The sequence below is a fragment of the Epinephelus fuscoguttatus genome, linkage group LG6 (genome assembly GCF_011397635.1).
Source record: "Epinephelus fuscoguttatus linkage group LG6, E.fuscoguttatus.final_Chr_v1".
NCBI lineage: Eukaryota > Metazoa > Chordata > Actinopteri > Perciformes > Serranidae > Epinephelus > Epinephelus fuscoguttatus.
The window spans coordinates 7,937,739-7,958,779 of NC_064757.1; the positions used below are offsets into that span (position 1 = coordinate 7,937,739).

Below are 21,041 nucleotides of genomic sequence, written 5' to 3' on the forward strand. Positions count from 1 at the left end.
GTACCGCTGCTGATATTTTAGTACCACCAGAGACAAAAGCTATATCTGTGTTGGAGGTTTCTTTAAAGAGTGGATCCCAGAGTGAGGTTTACAGCCCCTTTAGAGTTCTTAAAGAGGTTGAAAGATTTGAATTTGCGATATGAATAGGAAAATTATTATCAATGTCAGTGCTGCGTGGAGCAGGAAGAGGAGTCTGGTTAGCCTGATAAAGACTGGAAGCATCTATAAAAACAATGGCTTCCAAAACCTTTGGCCAAAGCACTCTGATTTACAAAATGCATCTGCATAAACAGACAAATTTGTGGATTAGAAGTTACACTCTGAAACGTTTATTTTTTTGGCAAACAACATAACTTTGCACATCGAGGTGTCCAGCTTCTGTACCATCAAGCCTGTGGAGACCTCTACCAAGGAGACTGCACTGAAGTGCACAGCAGAAGGATAAACTGAATACAACACAAAATGTTGTTTCCTTATTCTGCTTGACTGTGGGTTAAACAAATGAGATACATGTTAATTAGTGAGCTTTAAATGCGCTGGTAGCTGTTTCCCTCTGCTTCCTGTCTTTATGCTAAGCTAGGCTAACCCATAGACTGTATAAAATAATGGAGATAGCCACTGTGATGTCACTGATTGGTTGTTGACTCCTGTTCTGAAGCCTCAAGTCTGGCATTCTGGCCATCGCCATCTTGGATATTTGAAGTCAGAAATGGAGACTAAATCAACAGCAAAATAGTCATAATGGTTTAGGAACTCAGTTGTAGCCCCAGACTAATGTTTGTCTAATTAACTTCATCCTAGAGAGATGCTTACTCTTCTTCCCTGTGGTCCAGTTGGACCAGGAGCACCTTTGTAGATTCGGTACATTCTCTGGTCAGATCCATAGACGATGTTCCCTGTTCCTGTTGCAGGTACAGATGGCAGTGAATCCATGTGCTTCAGACTGGAATGCTGCTCTTCCTTGTTTCTTAAAAGAGGGTAATAGCTGTTCGTCTCCCAGTGTCCCTTTGACACCACTGATGGTAACATGTTCTCATCCATCGGTAAAGTGACATTGGATATCTCCATTTGTGTCAGTGAATCAGGTGAAGTTACATCCGCTACAACATACACTGCTGTGTCTGCTGCACTTTTTTGGATTATATTTTCATCTAACATTTGGATGCTTGGAATGGATTCAATGCCATGAGCTCTTCTGTCTTCATTGTTAGTGGCCAACATGATGTGAGGTTCATCAACAAGTTCAAAGCCATGACTTTGGGTGGCAGCATCTTGACGGGTGGAGTCTATAGGGTCTCTCTCTGACAGGTGATCCTGAGAGGAGGGAAAGAAAAGAAACTGAACTCAAACGGTTGTTTCTTCAACAGCATTATATGTGTAATTCTGGAAAACAGAAAGCAAAGAAGAGCAGGCTGATAATTAGACGCAGCAGTAGGAAGGTTGTATAACATCCCTTACATTCACTGTAATTAAAGACCTTGCTCTCTTCTCATTGACTCAGTGTCAGCGTTGCCAAGAAAATCAAGTATAAGGACACAGAATGTTCAGTAAATACTGAATGACTGTACAGTAAACTGTCTCTCTGTATTAAAGGGGAGACTATAAACAGAGGCAACATGAGGACACACTTTACACACTTCCTCTGCCCATACTTTGACAAAATTGAATCGAACATTTAAACAAGGAACCCACCAGCTGAAAGCCCAGTGCTTCTGCCAGTCCACCCAATTTCATCTACAACTAGGTATCCCAACAAGCCCTGGTCAGATTGGCAAACCACCCCCAAATTTATAGTCCACAGAGAACTGTTCCCAGCAGTGTTGTGCATGAATGCACTAAAAGAGTACGTTCATTAACCATCCTCATAGTTTTGGTGAATGTTAAAATGGATGCATCAGTTTGCAACTTATGAACTTGAACATGAGCGTTGTTCACAACGCTTGGAACCACAGCACCCAGCATGCTGACACAACACACAACACAACACAACATTGGCAGACAATGCCAATAGTCATGTGAATATTTGAAGGACTTTTATGAACAAATCAGTAAGTTCAAGATTCCAATGGAAAAAAAACCTCACATTTACATGCAAAATGTGCCCACCAGGTCTGAAAAAATAGGCTAAATGTCAGCCACATTGGCTATAAATTTGAATTGACACATCGAGTTGAAGCATCTGACTAGTCTTAGGAAATATCTGCGAGTGAATGCTGATCACAAGATTTTATTTTATCATAAAGGTATAGTGTGTAATTCTGGACAAAGACAGTTGACTGTTGAGTACCCTTCCCAGGTCATTAGACAAGAACAACTCTTTGGGTTGGTGGGTTGGTCCAGGTTCCTATCCAGGCATTGGTATCTGATGACCTGGGAATGAGACTCAACAAACAACGCGCTTCCTTCAGAATGGCATACTGCACCTTTAAAAAAAAAAACGAAAGACTTAAATATTAAGTAGTTCATTTTTTGGACTGTGAACTTAGTTCAAAATAAAAATGGTTAACAAAAAAGCCCTTTAACGGGGAAAAAAAACAGTAGAAACCTCAGGAAGAGCAACTGAGGAGGGATCCTTCTTCCAGGACAGACAGACGTGCAATAGATGTCATACAGAACAGATCAGCATAATAAATTAACAGTAATCTGTATGACACAATGAGACAGAAAGAGAGAGAGAGAGAGAGAGAGAGAGAGACAGAGACAGAGAGACAGAGAGAGAGAGACAGAGAGAGAGAGACAGAGAGAGATGCAGGACAGACGGTAATGACAGTAGCTTACAACAACATTAATGAAAGTAATAATATTATAGTTATAGTTCTGGCTACTGTGGTACAATATGTTGAAAGTATATATTAATATCTGGCAGTATACATGTGTGACAATAATCATATGTGTATAATAACAGTAGAAGTATGACTAATGACTAATGATGGCAGCAGCAGCAGCAGGAGGCATCTGGCAGGACCACGGCAGCAGCACAACCACACACGTCACGCTGTCCAGGCACCGCTGCGATATGAGTTAATCTGAGAGACAGTGGAGCACAAAGGCTCCAGAGAAGAAGCCGAGTTAGTGACATCCAGAATGGCCAGGTTAGCTAGATGCAGTAATAGGATACGAGAGGGAGAGAGAGAGAGAGAGAGAGAAGGAGAGAAGGTGCCCGGTGTATTATAGGGGGGTCCTCCGGCAGACTAGGCCTAAGTCAGCCTAACTAGGGGATGGTACAAGGCAAGCCTGAGCCAGCCCTAACTATAAGCTTTATCAAAGAGGAAAGTCTTAAGTCTAGTCTTAAATGTGGAGACGGTGTCTGCCTCCCGGACTGTAACAGGAAGATGATTCCACAGGAGAGGAGCCTGATAGCTGAAGGCTCTGGCTCCTGATCTACTTTTGGAGACTTTAGGGACCACAAGTAACCCTGTGTTCTCAGAGCGCAGAGTTCTGGTGGGATAATATGGCACTATGAGCTCTCTAAGATATGACAGAGCTTGACCATTTAGAGCTTTATAAGTGAACAGTAGGATTTTAAATTCAATTCTGGATTTTACAGGGAGCCAGTGCAGAGAAGCTAAAACAGGAGAAATATGATCTCATTTATTAGTTCCTGTTAGTACACGTGCGGCTGCATTCTGAATTAGTTGGAGAGTTTTTAAGGACTTACTAGAGCTACCTCATAATAGAGAGTTACAGTAATCCAGCCTTGAGGTAACAAAAGCGTGGACCAATTTTTCTGCATCTTTTCGGGTCAGGATAGGCCTAAGTGTCGCAATATTACGCAGATGAAAAAATGCAGTCCGTGAGGTTTGTTTTAAATGAGAATTAAAAGACAAATCTTGCTCAAATGTTACTCCGAGGTTTCTTACTGTAGTGCTAGAGGCCAGAGCAATGCCATCTAGAGAAACTATGTCATCAGATAAAGAGTCTCTGAGTTGTTTGGGGCCAAGAACAATAACTTCAGTTTTGTCTGAATTTAACATCAGGAAATTGGTGCTCATCCAGATTTTTATGTCTTTAAGGCAATTATGGAGTTTAGTTAATTGATTACTTTCTTCTGGCTTCATTGATAAATACAACTGTGTATCTTCCGCATAACAATGGAAATTTATAGAGTGATTTCTAATGATGTTACCTAAAGGAAGCATATATAGAGTAAATAGGATTGGTCCGAGCACAGAACCTTGCGGAACTCCAAAACAAACTTTGGTATGTAAGGATGATTCATTATGAACGTGAACAAACTGAAAACGATCAGATAAATAAGATTTAAACCAGCTTAGTGCAGAACCTTTTAGGCCAATTAAGTGTTCCAGTCTCTGCAGTAGAATTTGATGGTCAATAGTGTCAAATGCCGCACTAAGATCTAATAAAACAAGTACAGAGACGAGTCCTTTGTCTGAAGCAATCAGAAGGTCATTTGTAATTTTAACTAGTGCTGTCTCAGTGCTATGATGCACTCTAAATCCTGACTGAAATTCCTCAAATAAATTATTATCATGGAGAAAATCACACAGCTGGTCTGCGACTACTTTCTCAAGGATCTTTGACATAAAGGGAAGATTAGATATTGGTCTATAGTTGGCTAACACCTCTGGATCCAGGATGGGCTTTTTTAGTAGAGGTTTAATTACAGCTACCTTAAAAGACTGTGGTACATAGCCTGTTAATAAGGATATATTGATCATATCTAATATATGAGTGTTAACTAAAGGTAAGACCTCCTTAAGTAGCCTAGTTGGGATGGGGTCCCAGATGATGAGCTCCATTTTAGATACTCCATGGGGAAAAAATTAAGAACTTTGCATCCATGATTTATGTGACAGCTTTTTAAAATCATCACCTCAAAGTTAAGCATAATGTTGTAGAAAGTCAGGCACCATGCACAGGTGGTGATAAAACTCTGGAAATTGGCAGCATCATGACTTTCAAAGCAGGTTACTAATACAAGTCTGGAGCTGATAGACTTCAAAGACCACCTGAACAAAAATGAGAAGATAGTGATGTGCAGCTGAGTGGCATGAGGAGGAGGCAGAATACAGAGGCAGCACAGACACAAATTCCCCTTATTCAGCAGCACACAATGCTCCTTTATCCTGGACAAGCTGCCATTGTTGCTGCAGCTCTCCCAGCCAGCAGACACTTGATCGCTCTGCACCTGAGCCTATTTGTCCAGGTAATCTTCCCCACGCTGCTCATCGCTATCGCTTTGACAGACTGGGACCACTGTCAAATCAAATCCTCAACCAACACTAGCATAAAGACTATGACCACACTAAAGTTGCAGATATACTCTGCATTCAAAACTATATACAGTGTCTCTTTAAAGCTTCCATAGTGTGACATCAGGATCAGAATCCTGTTTCTTATTACAGAAGTCTTCATATAGGACACACATGCTTTGGTGTATTAGTGCATGACAAACATAGTAATGGTAGGAAATTAAATTGAAAATAAATGCAAGTATTGCAAAACTCGAAAAACATAAACATACAAGAAAATACCATAAAATATGAAACAATACTATAAAAAATAGATAGCTGCAAGTGGGTATGATCAGGGTCCAAGTGGATTTTGGAGCATTTGACTACTTGTAACTTATTTAGTTGACAAGAAGAAAAACTCTTGACTTTCATTAAAATGATTCATTGTGGTCATCACTATATGCTGATGCTCTGTTGAGGATTATGAATCTACTTTCAGAAACATTTGATGTTGCTTACGACCTTGCGTGAAAACACGTATCGCATAACCACATCAGTACTGAACTATTTTGTCATTCGGGATCTGGAATGCATCGCATGTCTTGTAACTTATACACAAATACTGCTATCATGTGAGAAGTGTCAAAACCTATCCTTAAAAAAAACAAAGATTCAGATCACAAGCAGGAGGGCAGACATGGAATTTGAAATGTCAATCTTTGCATTAACAGACAACCACCTTACCAATAAACTGCTGTGTACAAACATGAAAGATACCTGTGGACATGCTTAGAAGATTTTGACATGATGAAATAAATGAAGTACTGTTTATTTGAATTGAACATTGATATTTGAGATTTATGATAGGGGTTTGGCAGTTTGAGTTTGGAAATTGATAAAGTTGATCAGATACAGCATTTCTGTGTTTAAACCACAAGAGTTTACAACAGATGGGCAGAGGCAGGAGAATGCACATATTGTCTGTACATCTATCCAGGTGCAGGTAGTTTTCCGATAACCTCATCAACACCGCCCACCGGCTCCAAGGCCAGGAAGCCAAGCCAGCCTCACAACATGCTTTTCTCGGGTGTACTGTCAATCAGATTAGATCATGTAATCCAGTCAGACCTACGGTATGTGATGTTCAAAACTTCTAGGCAGGAGTGGGATATCTTTGGTCCAAAAAAATCGTGATCACAGCGGGAGGGTGGATTCAGAGTAGATTTCAGGAGGAAAATGTAATAACACTTTAAAATATTTATATTTTGCTCTGGATTTGTTTAACTGCCACAATGAAATTACAGTAGATAAAACAGACATTAGGCTATCTATGAAGCCTTTGAGTAACATTAAGTAAAAGCTCTCAATATAAATCAAAAACGATTTAGGGTTACAGTCTTGAAGATTCTGGTTTTGTTTTCTTTGGCGCCACCTACGGGGATAAGGAGTAATAACACTTTGTTTGTTAGCAGTAAGGCTTGAAACCAAGCTGGAAAATTTATTTATATCAGCTCCTTTTATGAGTCCTGCAGCTGGAGAGATGAAAGGGTTACCACAGCAGATGATGTGTGAGAGTGTGTACATGTATGTATATATGCGTCCTCCACTGGTCAGATGTCAAGGACACCAAGAAAAAGAATTTATTTCTTGGTGTGGCAAGAAATAACTTAAATAGTGTATGGTAGATAGATAGAAAAGATCCTAACTAGGGGAAAATAACTCGTTACTTTTGATTATTTGATCACAGAAAAAAAAAAAAAAAACGCATTAAAAAATTACTGCTCATTATTCGCATTCTGGAGTGCCCTTTGACCCATTGCGTCATTGAAGGCCACAGTGGCTTTGTCACAAGATGGAGGCAGACAAGACGATGCTGCTTGGCCCCGTGAATGGAATGTTTACATTTAAAAAATGCCCAGATGGAACTGTTGATAGGAGCACCACGATCTGCAATTTCTGCAGTAAGGAATTTTTGCACCATTTGAGCTAGAACAGCCTCTGATGCTAGCGCTAGCAGCCAGCCTCGTCAAGCAGACTAACTAACACCCTTGCAAAATGGATTGCAATGGCCTGCAGACCAGTTTCGGTGGTAGAGAACGGGAACAATTGTGTCCAAAATCCAGCAGCTCCACTACCACACATCTGCCAAAATTCATTTAAATTTAATTTTTTTACTTTCATAGCAAAAGGTGATGTCTGTGATTAATTTAGATTAATTTATCACAGAGCATGTCATTAATTAGATTCATTCTTTTAATCTCTTGACAGCCCTAAAAGAAATAAATCTAAAAATTCAAGAGCTTCATTCATCTAACCGCTTCATCCTCTTGAGGGTCGCGGGGGGGCTGGAGCCTATCCCAGCTGACATCGGGCAAGAGGCAGGGTACACCCTGGACAGGTCGCCAGACTATCGCAGGGCTGACACATAGAGACAGACAACCACTCATGCCTATGGACAATTTAGAGTTATCAATTAACCTAATCCCCAATCTGCATGTCTTTGGACTGTGGGAGGAAGCCAGAGTGCCCGGAGAGAACCAACGCTGACACGCATAGAAGGGCTCCCACACCTGGGATCGAACCAGGAACCCTCTTGCTGTGAGGCGACAGTGCTAACCACCACACCACCGTGCCGCCCAAAATTCAAGATCATAAAGTAAATCTTTTGAATTCATTCGATTCCCAATCAAAACACTCTGTTAAGAATTTCATCAGCTTGTTAACCTGGACTTCAAAACTGCTTTGCAATGCAAAATAATGGGATTTTGAGCCAGCGATAAAAAAGTGTGATTAATTGCAATTAACTTCTGAAATTCAGCAATTAATATTAATTCTTTAAAAAATCATTAGACAGCCCTAATCCTAACAAATACCAGGATGTATTGTACGAAAGTTTCTGATGCCCATAGCTAAAACTATGTGTAGCCAAGGTTTCTAAGTTGTGCCAACATTTCTGCAGGTAACATAACCAAAAAATGTAGGCTCCATTATCTGAACCAGTGTGAACAAAGACACTTTTCTAAGAGGCAACTCTATAAAATAGCCTACAATACCATTGGGTGACAAAAACACTCACTCACTGGTCATCTGCCCTCTTGGCCCTGCTGGTCTTAGTTATTTTCTCAGTTTATGGGATCCTGAAGAAGGTCACCAGCACACCACTGTCCAAGTGAGAAGTAAACCTTTAATGCACAGCAACACACATGTGGGCTCTCTGAGGGTTGGCATTGGTGACAGCATACAATAAAAACTGCCCACGCTGAAATTCATGACAGCAGAATGATTCAGTTTCTCTTGGCATCAGAGGGCAATTTGAGTAAAGGTACAACCAATTGGTGTTTATTCTCTGCAGCTCAGGTTCTGGAGGGTCTTCACCTGCCACATCCTCTTGCACAGCAACCACAGCCTTGGGCTTGCCTCTGCATTTCTTAGGTGGCTGTGGCTCAGGAGGTATAATCCATACATTGGAAGATTGGCAATTCGATCCCTGACTCCTCCAGTCCACATGCAAAAATATCCTTGGGCAAGATACTGAGCCACAAATTGTTGCCGATGTCTGTGCCTTTGGTGTTTGAGTATGTGTAAATGTTAACTGGGTAGCAGAAGGCACCTTGTGTGGTAGCCCAACCACCAGTGATGAATGTGCTTTGTGCTTGAAAAGTGCTTTGAGTGGTTGGAGGACCAGAGAGGCATTACTGGAGTGCAAGTCCATTTACCATTCAGCGGTATATTCTGGCTTAAATAAATAAGCCTGAATCTCCAAGCCAGCTAAAACACTATAAAATGTATCCTCGTCCACAGCATCCTCTGCAGTCATATTTTGGTATGCCATTTTCACTGCTGGAAACATAGCTAGCTAGTTAGCTAGCAATACAAGTGCAGAGAACAAGGAAGATCTGTTTTCAGCTGCATCCAGAGCACGCCCCCTGGCAACCTGGAGGCAAACTCCAACCTGTAGGAACACTACAAATTTTGCAGCTGCTATCTTGGCACACACTGAGGAATTTATTGCTACATTACACTACATTTATCTTCATTGACAACATCAACATCAGTCAACACTGATTGGACATCCATATAAAAAGTGGCAAACTTTATCTTTAAAGGTCTGCTGTGCAGCACTTAATGACCTCTAGCGGTGAGGTTGCAAATTGCAACCAAATGAAACTTCTCCTGTGTGCCAAGCATGTAGGAGAACTACAGTGGCCAGCGTGAAAACACAAATGACCCTATCTAAAGCCAGTATTTGATTTGTAGACACAGCAAGGTAGACTCAGCATAGAAACACCTCATTCTAAGGTAACAAAAACACAAAGAATCTTGGTTTCAGATGATTGTACACTGATGAAAACATAGTTATGATTATTACATTCTATGTCTGCCAATATATCCCCTAAATTGGGGGTCTTCAATGTTTTTTCAGGTTTTTAGCTCAAAGAGAGACACAGAACTGAGTTGCACTTGAGATCATTCTCTGAGTATTTTTGGGTCTTTTCTCGTTTGTACTTGATTGCTGCCGCTAAGTCAGCAGTAGTAGCATGGCCTGGTGTGTTAACCTCACCCATTTCACCCGTGGTGGAAGGTGCTTTAGAGTTTCTTGCCTGAAAAGCTACAAGACATCCATCATGCCTCACAAGAATGTCCATACACTGAGAATAATAATACAGCTAAATGGCCGATATGTTTCAAGTGTACATAAATGTTAGCTTGCCAGCTCATCTCGTAGTTATGAATAAGTGCCGCATAGTGATTTAGTGTTAGCTAGCTAATACAACTGCAAAAGGATTCATTGGTAACAGTTAGCCTGTCATTAATGTCATGTACTGTAAATTAGATGGATTGTTTTTATGAGCAGGCAGATATATTTTTTGTAAGTATGTTGGATTCGTGTTAAAAAAAAAAAAAAAACTTCAAGTAAACCTTAAATTAAACTATCAAACAATAATTTGTGGCCCCACTGCAGTAACTCTGAAGACACCCTGGTTGCAGACCTCCTGTTGAGCTTAAATCCTACATACTGGGCCTGTAAATGACATAAAGTCTTTGTTACAAACTGGGGTTGTGGAGTTTTAGAGATGTGGGCATTTACTACGCAGGGAGGGTCTAATGATGGTACCAAAGATTGTGTTTTAACATTATGGTCATTGCATCATGAAAAATGTAGGATCCAGCATTTTTGGAGTTTGACCCAACATAGGGCCTAAAAGTCAGGATATCTCGTTCTTATATTATTAATATTAAATCACTGGAGTATCTATTAGGGTACTTCAAACAAACGCTGATGTGCACACCCGTTTGTTTGGTTCATTTGGTTGTAAAAGACGTCAGTTGAACTATGGTGTGGGCCAAATAAGTGGACAAAGACCACCAGTGTGTTGTGCTTGTCCCACCTACCTGTATTTTGGCAGTTCCTCGTTATAATGTGACTGAAACACACTGATCCCAAGGTGTAATGTCACAAAAACTGTCCAATGAATAAGTTACCTGATAAGTCATATAACTTCATGTTCACAACTCCTGGTTTAGCAGAGGTTCCCCCTATTCCGTCCTTTTTGCTAAACCAAAATAAGAAAAAGCATGTTGGGTGATTCCAATAGTTCATTTCAAAGCCAACAGCGACTGTTGCCAATGGCGTGCCGATATTATTGTGCATTCCCACAAAGATTTTTTTTTTTCCTTTGTCTGGACCAAATGAACTGAACTACAGGTATGACAGAAAATGTAAATCCCAGCTTGTCTTAATAATACAACTGTAGCATTAACTCATTCTGGTAAATCAGTACTTTTAGTACTCAGGCATGTAACTTGCAAGTAACACATTTACCTGAATGTAATTGCAAAAATGGCAAAAACATATACAATTTCTGTCTAGTAAACCAAAGGTTCTTTACCTGACAGGCATACATTGACTGCTGGTGATGATTATACAGCATATCAGAAAAGTTTCATTTGAGATAAAACTTTTGTGAGGTATGAGCAACAGTAAATCAAGTCCTGTATCTTTGGGTGAGGAAATGATCTCTGCTGAACCTCACAGCTGGGCAAACAAATTCCATCATCTGGAGCTATACATTAGGAGCAGGGTGGTTTTGCGGAAACACCATGTTGAAGAGGAGGAGGGTTGTGTAAGAAGATGTGTGTACACAGCGCGAAGGGAAGGTCAGCAGAGAGGCCAAGAGGCACTAGCAGCATCTGAGGTCTACTAGTTGCCCTCACATTGTTGTTTTGCCTGGACAGAGAATTTCCGGCAACAAGTTTTCAATTTAGCTCACATGCTCTTGCTCTGTGCATGCTGTTTAAGAACATCAGAGAACATCTGATCAGAGACAAAAGAAAAGAAAAAAAAAAACAATTGCACATATGTGCTGGCAGAGAGCAACATGCTTCATATGGATCGATTTACACAGGCCTCTATGAATAAAGGGTGCTTACTACTGGCTAGAGTATCAAAGGACAACTACAAAAAAGCTAAATTAACTCCAACATGTCAAGAACAAAAATGTCATTTTAGATACACCTGAAACATGATCTGGTGCAATGATCAAAACGTAAAACCTAGGAAACATATGTCAAAAGAAGGATGCAGTGTGTTCACTGTGACTCACTTCCTTACTCATTCATACTACCTCAGCCTGCATCCATGCACTGTCTGATCTGTTAACACTGACATTCTGACCCATCCCTCACAGTACATACCATATCTGTCTGCTGCCCTTCCACAGTCAGTCCCATGTGGAGAGGGTCCAGCATCCAAAGGCAGCCCAGCACGCAGGTTAACATAATCCACATGTCTACAGCATGTCCTCACTCACTGCAGCTGTGCTCGAGTCAAGCAGAGTCCAGAGCCCATATGCAGTCTGCTGGTCCTGTCAGGGCAGGAGCTGCAGGCTTTTCCCCTCCTCCAGAGGTCCCTCATAGAGCCAACAGAGACACACCCAGGACTACGCTGTCATACGCACCACACTACATGCTACTATACCCCAAACTATTCACACAGCTCTGAGGTGGATGGATGCATATCTCCTGTACAAAGGAGAGATAGTGCTGATGTCACATCAAAGCTTCATGACCTACTGCTATCTCTATAAAGTAGAGGTATTTTAAAACATCTTTCCCCACTGGCATCTCTCCATGTATGTTAAAATCAAATCATCCATAACCTATTGCAAGATCAAAAGGTGAAGAGAATGTAAGGCAGAGGGTGCGTCTAAACAGAGTACTATCACAGATTTTTGATACAAGAATGTGCTCATTACTGTAGGATGAAAAATGTTAAATATGCAAAATACACTGTAGTGGCTGCATGGGAGCATATTGAGACAAAGAAATCTTAGTGAGAATGTACGGTATGACACTACTCAAAAATATGAAATACATGAATTCTCAAAACTAAAAACACTGGCATCACTGTGATGCATGAATAAAATATTTGAAAAACCTAAAATGTTGCACACAATGTGCAAAGTTTTACAGTATATTTTAATGAAACAGGGTTTGACTGTATTCTGCACATCCAAGGACTCATTTACACTCCCTTTATGTACGAAAATAGATACATCCCTTTCAAATGTTGTTAACATCACTGCCCTCATACTTCCATGAGACCCTTATGATGGTATAGATCTAGCCAATAAATGGCAATAGACGGCAGAATCAAAAGCTTCACACAACAACAAACGTGGTAACAGTGGAGGTCGTAATAATGTACCTTTTAAAAGAGACAGCCGTGGTCTGTGAGGTCATTAAATACATTGCGATGTGGACAGAGAATTCTTTTCACTATATTATCACTTTGTTCCATTCCACCATTTTTGAATTTCTTCTTCTACTATCGTATCTCACTTGAGCTACACTACGCTGCCCCCACAATCTCAGATGGCACTGCTTTGTTTTGTCCATAGTCGTAAGCTTTCAGAGTACAAACAGAAGGCTCACAGCTCGTTTACACTAATGTATGTGACTAGTGTCCGTAGATCCATAAATATATGGAAGAAGCATCTTGTGTTCAGCGCAAGTAAGTGTAGTTCTTTACAGATGGATAGAAAACTGACAGAAACTACCTGTAGCCATGGGGGAGAGACTAATTTTGTCTGTTTTTCACCATCCAGTAGTTTGGAATATGTGCTTAGAACATTATTGTGACAAAAACATGACCACTATTGCATGGCAACAAGCGTACACTAAATTTTTTGTACTCAGCAAATTCTGGACTGAAGTATTACAGAGGGGAAAAGCTTCACAGGCACATCGCATATCATGCATATTCCTGCAGGAATTAATGGACCTCTGTTGATTCGTCTCCACATGCATGGAAACGAGGCATCAGTCTATGCTGTGATCCGTCCCTTCATATAAAAACACTTAAAGTGACCCCAAACTGGCTAATCTATTTGTTATTCTTCACACAGTAGCCTACATTGTGATATGTCATCCCATTTAGAGCACTGGGAATGTAGATTTGGTAATCAGTATTGATCTGCTCAGATACTGTTACTTGGATTATTCTGCACTCACTTGAGATGGGAACTGAAACTACTTGGGTGCATAACTGTTCAGGTGTTGACTTTGGCAGAATATTTTAGTTAAATGAGGAACTTTCTGAGGGGGTAAGCATGGTTTGCGTTCAGCTGTAGGAGGGAGACTTGTGGGGAAGACTCATAAGAGCAGTGCCAGGTGAGTTGATGAGCACAGCTGGTGCTTGTTGTCTAATCATTCTCTCCCTTCAAATGTAAGACTGTGCTGGACCTCAGAAGACTGCCTCTCTCTCACACACACACACACACACACCCACACCCACCCACCTAGGACAGACAGCCACACTGGCTCGTCGGGAATCATTTGCTGAATGACTGCAAATATTGTTTACTGAAACTGAGGTTTTGGAGCAACTGGACCTTGTGCACTGTAGAAAGGGAAGAGTTGTGTATTTATGGTAAAAGTGTGTGAGGGCCAGTGAGGGAATAAAGTGACATTGTCAGTGTTCTTACTCTGGGTGACGTACTTTGGAACAGCCATCTTCATAAAAATTAAACATTAAAATACCACATTTCAAATGTTAGCTTATCCACACACGACCACCAAAAAAAAAAAAAGAAAAAGAAAAAAAAGTGGTGGAGGGGGTGGAAGGGATGGTGGATGCCATGACACCTAAGCAAGACACATGCCAAGCTGCAGATTACTGTTCAAGACCAACAAACAACAAAACCAGTTGTTTTTGATGACCCCCTGCTGTGTTTCCACCGGTGTTTATTGCACCAAGCCTGTGTGTTTTTCACCAGTCCGTCACTGCTTTTCCAGTGACTTTTGACCCACCAAAGTGGGTATTTTAAGCCAAAAAGTGATCTTCTGAACAAAGTGGTTTTAGTGCCTAAACCGTATCAGACCTCCACTACAGTGTTGTTGAGAAAATAATGTACAAACGTAATATATCTGTGGTTTGCATAAATATACCATGCAAAGATTTTTGGGGGGATTGGGTTGTATGATCACATACATAACCTTCTCTTTTGAAATAAACCAGCTCTATTCATTTCCCAATTATAGAGGTGGCTTTCTCTCCAATTTTACCTAAATGTTGCACAAGATGAAACGTTATTCTGCAACAATGTTTTGTTTATAGTTGACAAAAACGTACCGCAAGAGAAGTTGGTGCAACTGAACAAACTGGTGAATTTAGTATGAAACAAGCTAGTTACAAGGTAGAGAGTAGGGTGGACTCTTCACTGAAACCTACTATTACACTTGTTTCAGCCTGTGGGACTCTTATCTTCCATATAATATGGATGAAAGACTCCATACCCCACGTACTTGATGTAACTGGTCTCACCCCTTAAATTCCCTCCCTGACTTTAAGGATGTAAACCATACTGAAGCTGAATGCTTTCAGCAAGTTCTACCACATTAGATGGGGGCTATATGTTGTGTTGAAGTCCCTCAACAAATAAACGTCTAAGTCCACCACAAATACACAGTCTATTCATGACAGAGTCACAAGCTCTATAGGAGACTCTGTCAACACTAGCCATACTAAGTACAAAACGTATCACATATGGTTTCTATTACAACATGGGGCTAGGACATGTTCAGTTTTCTCAGGGAAGGTTTACGTAGGGTGTGAAAAGGACACAGGCTCAGCAGCTGCTCACATATATGTACTGGTACTAGTTTTCTTTTCTCACACACTCAGTATTTAGCTGAGGTTGGTTTCACCAAATTACAGGCCACAGAGTATGATCTTAGATCTAACTGGGCTGAGGTCTGAAATGATGGATAGGCACTGCCAATTGAAAAGAGCACAGACATCTGGGATATGGTACCTCATACCTCTGTACATATGCCGATATGCACTACATTTGTTGTGGGTTTTTATCTTTCTGCTCTGCATTTCTTGGGCTACAGTCACAATGGAGGCCTTCATGATTTATTCTGAATGATGGCTGTTTCTGTGTAGCCTAAAATATAACTCATCTGATTACCACTGTACAGTTACTGATGGCAGTTTTAAAAAGACACGAATGGTTAGTGAAAGTGTAGCCCACATAAGGGCTTCATTTGCCCTCACTGTGTCAAAAATACTGTGATAGCTGTCTGCAGTGGATAATGTTAATTTACAAGTTGAGCTAAATGTTTAGCAGTGATAGATTAATGAAAGAGGAAAAATATGAGAAAGAGAACCTGGAGTTGCAAACAAAAAGTACGGAGGAGAGAAAAACCTCAGCATCCAGACCTCTGACACACACAGTTCACTGGCAGACTCTGTGTAGAGAGGCTCAGACAAGGAATATTCAGGTACATAATAAAAAGTATCATGTCTGTATCAATATTGATGATTTTGGCCCTATATTACTTAGTGTCTGATCAAAAGCAAATTTTGTGGTATCACCCACCACTAGTTGGCACTGTACGTTTCTGCAAGACATGGATACATTTAGGACTGTTCCCTGAAAGCCACTCTGAGACCCTTCAGTTGCTGTGAACTAAGTGGAGGGACCAACTGACTGGCATTACCATCCCAAGACCCATGCTGCTAGTGGGGCTAAAAATTGCTGTATTGAAGCTGTTGTGCAGCTCCTTAAATATTGTAAAGTGAGTTCAGGTGGATTTACCCTCCAGTTAACTCACCAATGGGGGAAACTTGTTCATGAAAAGGGTGCTCAGAGGAGTTGGTCTGCGCTCTGCCTCTTTAACTGACCCTGTTGCAACATCAGTGGTGGTCCTAGCACATTTTGTGCCCTAGGTTAGCGTCCTCCGGTGCTTGTTACTTGTGTTTTTTTGTTATTTATTCTTCTTTTGTTCCAGGAAAACACAGATATCTACACAATTAAAAAAAAATACAATTTAAAGTCTTTCAGTCCTTTATTACACTACCTCTGAATTAGCACAAATTCATTACTACACATTTATGAAACATCTTTAACAAATAAGCACAAAGCCTTTTTACGATATATAATACATCAATATATATATGATATAACAATGATATATGATGCAATTCCCCCTCTAATATATGTTTTACAGTGCTGTGAAAACATCAACAAATTTCTCCTTCAAACAGCTGTATTTGTTTCTTACCAAAAGCTACATTTTTCAAGATTATACTGAACACACATGAGAACGTTATAATCTACCTTTGTCAAATACTGTACTCATTTTTACTGTATAAAGCTTGAAAACCTCACAATGTAAATCAATGCATCCCCTGTGAGCTGTACGTTGTGGCCACCGGCTGCTCATAGGTAACGATAAATAGCTCTCCTCCTGTTGATTTCAACACGGATTTGTTGGTTATATATTTATTTTTTCATGTTTTTTCTCTCCACATACACTCTTCTCAGTAGTATAATTGTAGTTTAGAGAGCTTTGTCATTTTAACATGATAACAATACAGCGTGTTTTGGGGTTCACATGTCAGATAACTTGCCAAGCTCCCCAAGAGAGCAGGTTAAGTGTAAGGAGTTGGGGAGGGGGGCCGGGAGGCAGCAGGCTTATGTAATACTTCAAAATAATAGAAGTAAAAAGTATAGCATAATTGAAAAATAGTAAAAGATTACCATTTTGAGTTTTTTTTCTTCTCCCATTTGTGGCTCCCCCCCACAGATGACAGTGCCCTTAGCATTCGCCTATACTGGCTATGCCACAGGCGGGCACTGCTCAACATCCCTATACTGAGACGGCAGGCCATTTACTGACAGAGGACTGCATGTAAGAGCCAAAGACTAAGGGCTGGTGCATGCTTCTTGCGGTGGTTTCTACAAACAGCCATGCAAGTACACAAACCTCTGCAATTATGTAATTGCACGTGGCACCGACCCAATCACTTCCTTTTGTGCCTCTTTCCAAAACACACAATAATGACCAGAAAAATGTTTTTGCCTAACATTATGATGTCATAGGCAAGTTGACCTTTGACCTTTTGGATATAAAATGCCATCATTTTATCCTATCATGACATTTGAGTCAAACGTTGTCATAATTAGCGTACAAATACTTGAGTTATGGCCAAAAAGCTTGTTTTGTGAGGTCACAGTGACCTTGACCTTTGACAACCAAATTCTTATCAATTCTTCCTTGAGACCAAGTGGACACTTGTGCCAAATTTGGGGGAATTTCCTTAAGGTGTTTTTGAGATATCACGTTCATGAATGGGATGGACAAACAGACAGACTGACAGACGACATAGACAGAAGACATAATGCCTCCGGTCATGACTGTCGCCAGCACGGAGGCATTAAAAGAGAGATTTAATGTATCTGAATAAATGACAGTTTTGATCAAAGAAGTGTGAGATGCAATCTGCAATTAATAATGCTCACTTACAGTTGAGTTGGATGTGAAATGGCTCAGTGTTGTAAAATGTTACATCTGGAGAGCTGATGTCTGACACAGATTTGCCTCGACTTGCAGTGAATGGAGCCACTCTGACCTCATAGCTAAATGTATACTGCACTGGCTCTCCACCCAACACAGCATCACAGGGTTCAAATATGTCTTACTGATACCACAATTTCATATGACAAGTTCACTATGGGCACTATTAAGTACTGACAGTTAATTAAACTGACTCAAATAAAATACATGTAATAAATAATTACATGTACTGTAAATAGAAGAAGTTGGCGCACAGTGCAAATGTATTTCATTTTGTTTTACTTCAATATAATTATACATTTTCATAAACCTGAAATAATTAAAGAGTATGTGGTTAAAAGTCAGCCCGTTCATGGTTTTACTGTCTATTGCACATTAGTGCCAACTGTCCGTAATAACATAGCTTGCTTGCACCACACTGCATTACTGTCCTCTTTAGATGGCAGTAAGATCTGTCGTGTCACCTGTGTGCCTGTGCGTCCCGAGGCCTGTACTGCAGAGCAGGATTAGGAGTTAGTGAGGTAACTTTAGGGTCAAGTCTGGGTTTTCAGTACTGCAAAGCTGTGTTTTTTTGTTTGTTTGTTTTTTTCCCACTGATTTTAAAACAGCTTCTAAAAAACACAGAGATTGTTCACACACTAAAGACATGACTTTAGCACAGCCCACAGTGACAGTGTTGCTATTTTACACTCTGATTCCATCACTGCAGCTCAAAATAACCTGAGACACATGTGTGGTGAGAACGAGGAAAAAAAGATTTTATTAGAAAAATAGTCCACACACTGTTAAATGGCTCCCATTATTATAAATGCAACATTTGGGTCAGATAGACCTCATCAGTCATTAACTAGGCTACTTTTCCACCCTTCAGTAGCGGAAACAGTCTGGCATTATTTACTATGTGAAATATTAATCATCACCCAACTAACTAGCATAAATACTCTATGCTAATTAAATACTCTATACTAATGTCAGATATAGCCTAGTGATACCTACTCTAATTTAAGTCTTGGCCAACGGTGAATTTCTGGATAGTATTTTCAATGTTTCACTTGTGGCTGGATAGGAAAACCCAGAGTTGACTGAACTAACAACCAGCTTTGTTGTGCTGGTCATCCAGACGGCCAGTGTTAGGATTAGTCAAGCCAGATAATGAAAATATACCCTGAGTAAGTTGAGCTGGCCTCATAGTACAGGCCTCATGTGTATGTGCTCACAGATACAAGCAAAATGATGAGTTGCTCATCCAAACATTCCTTGAGGTCATAGTACTAAATTTGTCCACATTGCAAATTAACTGTTTTAAGCTGCACTTGTTTTTCATATTAACAACAGAGCAAATGATCATGAATTTATTGAGAGCTGTCATCAACTGACTATACAGTTCCTCTCAGCTTCACACAGGATTTAGCCTCTTTTAGTTCATTCTTATGGTTTTAAGGCCCTCTGATGTATTGTTTTTCAGTCTCACTGCTCTCATCCACCTAGTAGTGATCTGCGCACCAATAATTTGCATGATAAAACTTCCTATGAGTCGATACATGTATATATATCACCCTTTCAAGTTTTGATGCTTTTTGCAAAATATGGTGTCAGTTTCTCTGCAACACCCTGTTATAGTATGCACAGTAGAGATGCGCGGATGGCGTTTGAGTGCACCCGAATCCTTGTGCACTCATCAATCATCCACCCACCACCCACCCGACGTAATTATCTTCTAAAATTTAGAGACCCGCACCCAACCCGCGCCAAACATTAAGTTATCGTATTTACATTTAAATTAAGTCCAGCCGTTCGTGCTCATTCACTTTTCATGTAGGCACATTTTCTTGACTTAAACAATGACAAGATTATAGGCTACTTTCAAATGTGGTCACATTTCTGATGTAAAAATTACTCGAGCCTAATATTGTTTGCTCTGTTGCTATAATAAAAGTCTTTGAAGTAAGTCAAGTCCTCTTGTGCCCTGTTTTACGGAGGGTACAGTCCACCCGCAATCCACCCGAAATTAATTAGAATGTTAATTTTTATTGGCCTACCCACCACGGATATATCCGCAAGATTTGCATCTCTAATGCACAGGTACACAAAACTTCTCTTCAATGCATTACCAGACATCATGTGTAAGTTTACATTAATAAAGATAAAATATTAATTTTAATGCACAAATTCAGCATCTCATGACCAGAGTTGGGTATAACGCGTTACAAAGTAACATAGTAACGAGTAAGCTAACGCGTTAGTTTGCTGTTTGAGTAATCAAATACTTAAGTACATTTACTTAAGCTCCGAAACAGTAACGGCTGTCGTTAGGTTTAATGTTATCTCCGTTATTAGAACCAATCAGTTTGAAAGAAGCCACGGTGCTTGTGGCTCGCTACGTAGTCAAAGAAATGCTGCCGTTGTCTACAGTGGAGTCTAAATAGATGGAGTAGGACTCGCTGACAGACATATTTCAGACTCAGGACTTGCATTATGCCTGGTACACGCTACACGCTGGTACTCACCAATTATCCCCGGTCGTCTTTCACAGCGTGTGTGATGTCATCGGGTTATTCTTGTCCTATTTTTATTACTTTTACTATTATCTGAGTCACTGTGTGTCTGCTCGTGTGCCAGCCGACATGTTGTTGTAGTCACCTAAAAGCGTCAGCAGATGGCAGGAGCTACATTTGAAGCGCCATAAGTAAACTATCAAGCTACTGTATCTTCCACAGGAAGTTCTGACAAATGTTTCAGAATAGAAGCCTATTTAGAAAATGGAGGTATTCTCTCAGCCGAGGTTATACGGGGCTTTTAATTTGAAACAAGTGTTGAGTTTGAAATGACGGTGTGATATGTTAACTTTACAAAGACAACTGAGCGGATAAAAAGTAAATATATAAACACACAGAGGGATTAATAAATAACGGACCATCTATAATGTAGTCTGTTTCAAATGAAGCTGGGAGCCTCCGCAGTTGTGGTGAGTAAAAGCCC

General features: G+C 40.3%; 1 protein-coding gene across 1 annotated transcript in view; it reads right to left on the reverse strand.

Annotated features, from left to right (window-relative positions):
• The window catches only part of si:dkey-61l1.4 (collagen alpha-1(I) chain), an 83,015-nt gene that overhangs the window by 52,568 nt on the left and 9,406 nt on the right, over positions 1-21,041 (reverse strand). The window contains exon 4 of the mRNA XM_049579179.1: positions 814-1,314. Coding sequence (XP_049435136.1) covers positions 814-1,314 — 501 coding nt within the window. The remainder of the gene's footprint in view (positions 1-813; positions 1,315-21,041) is intronic.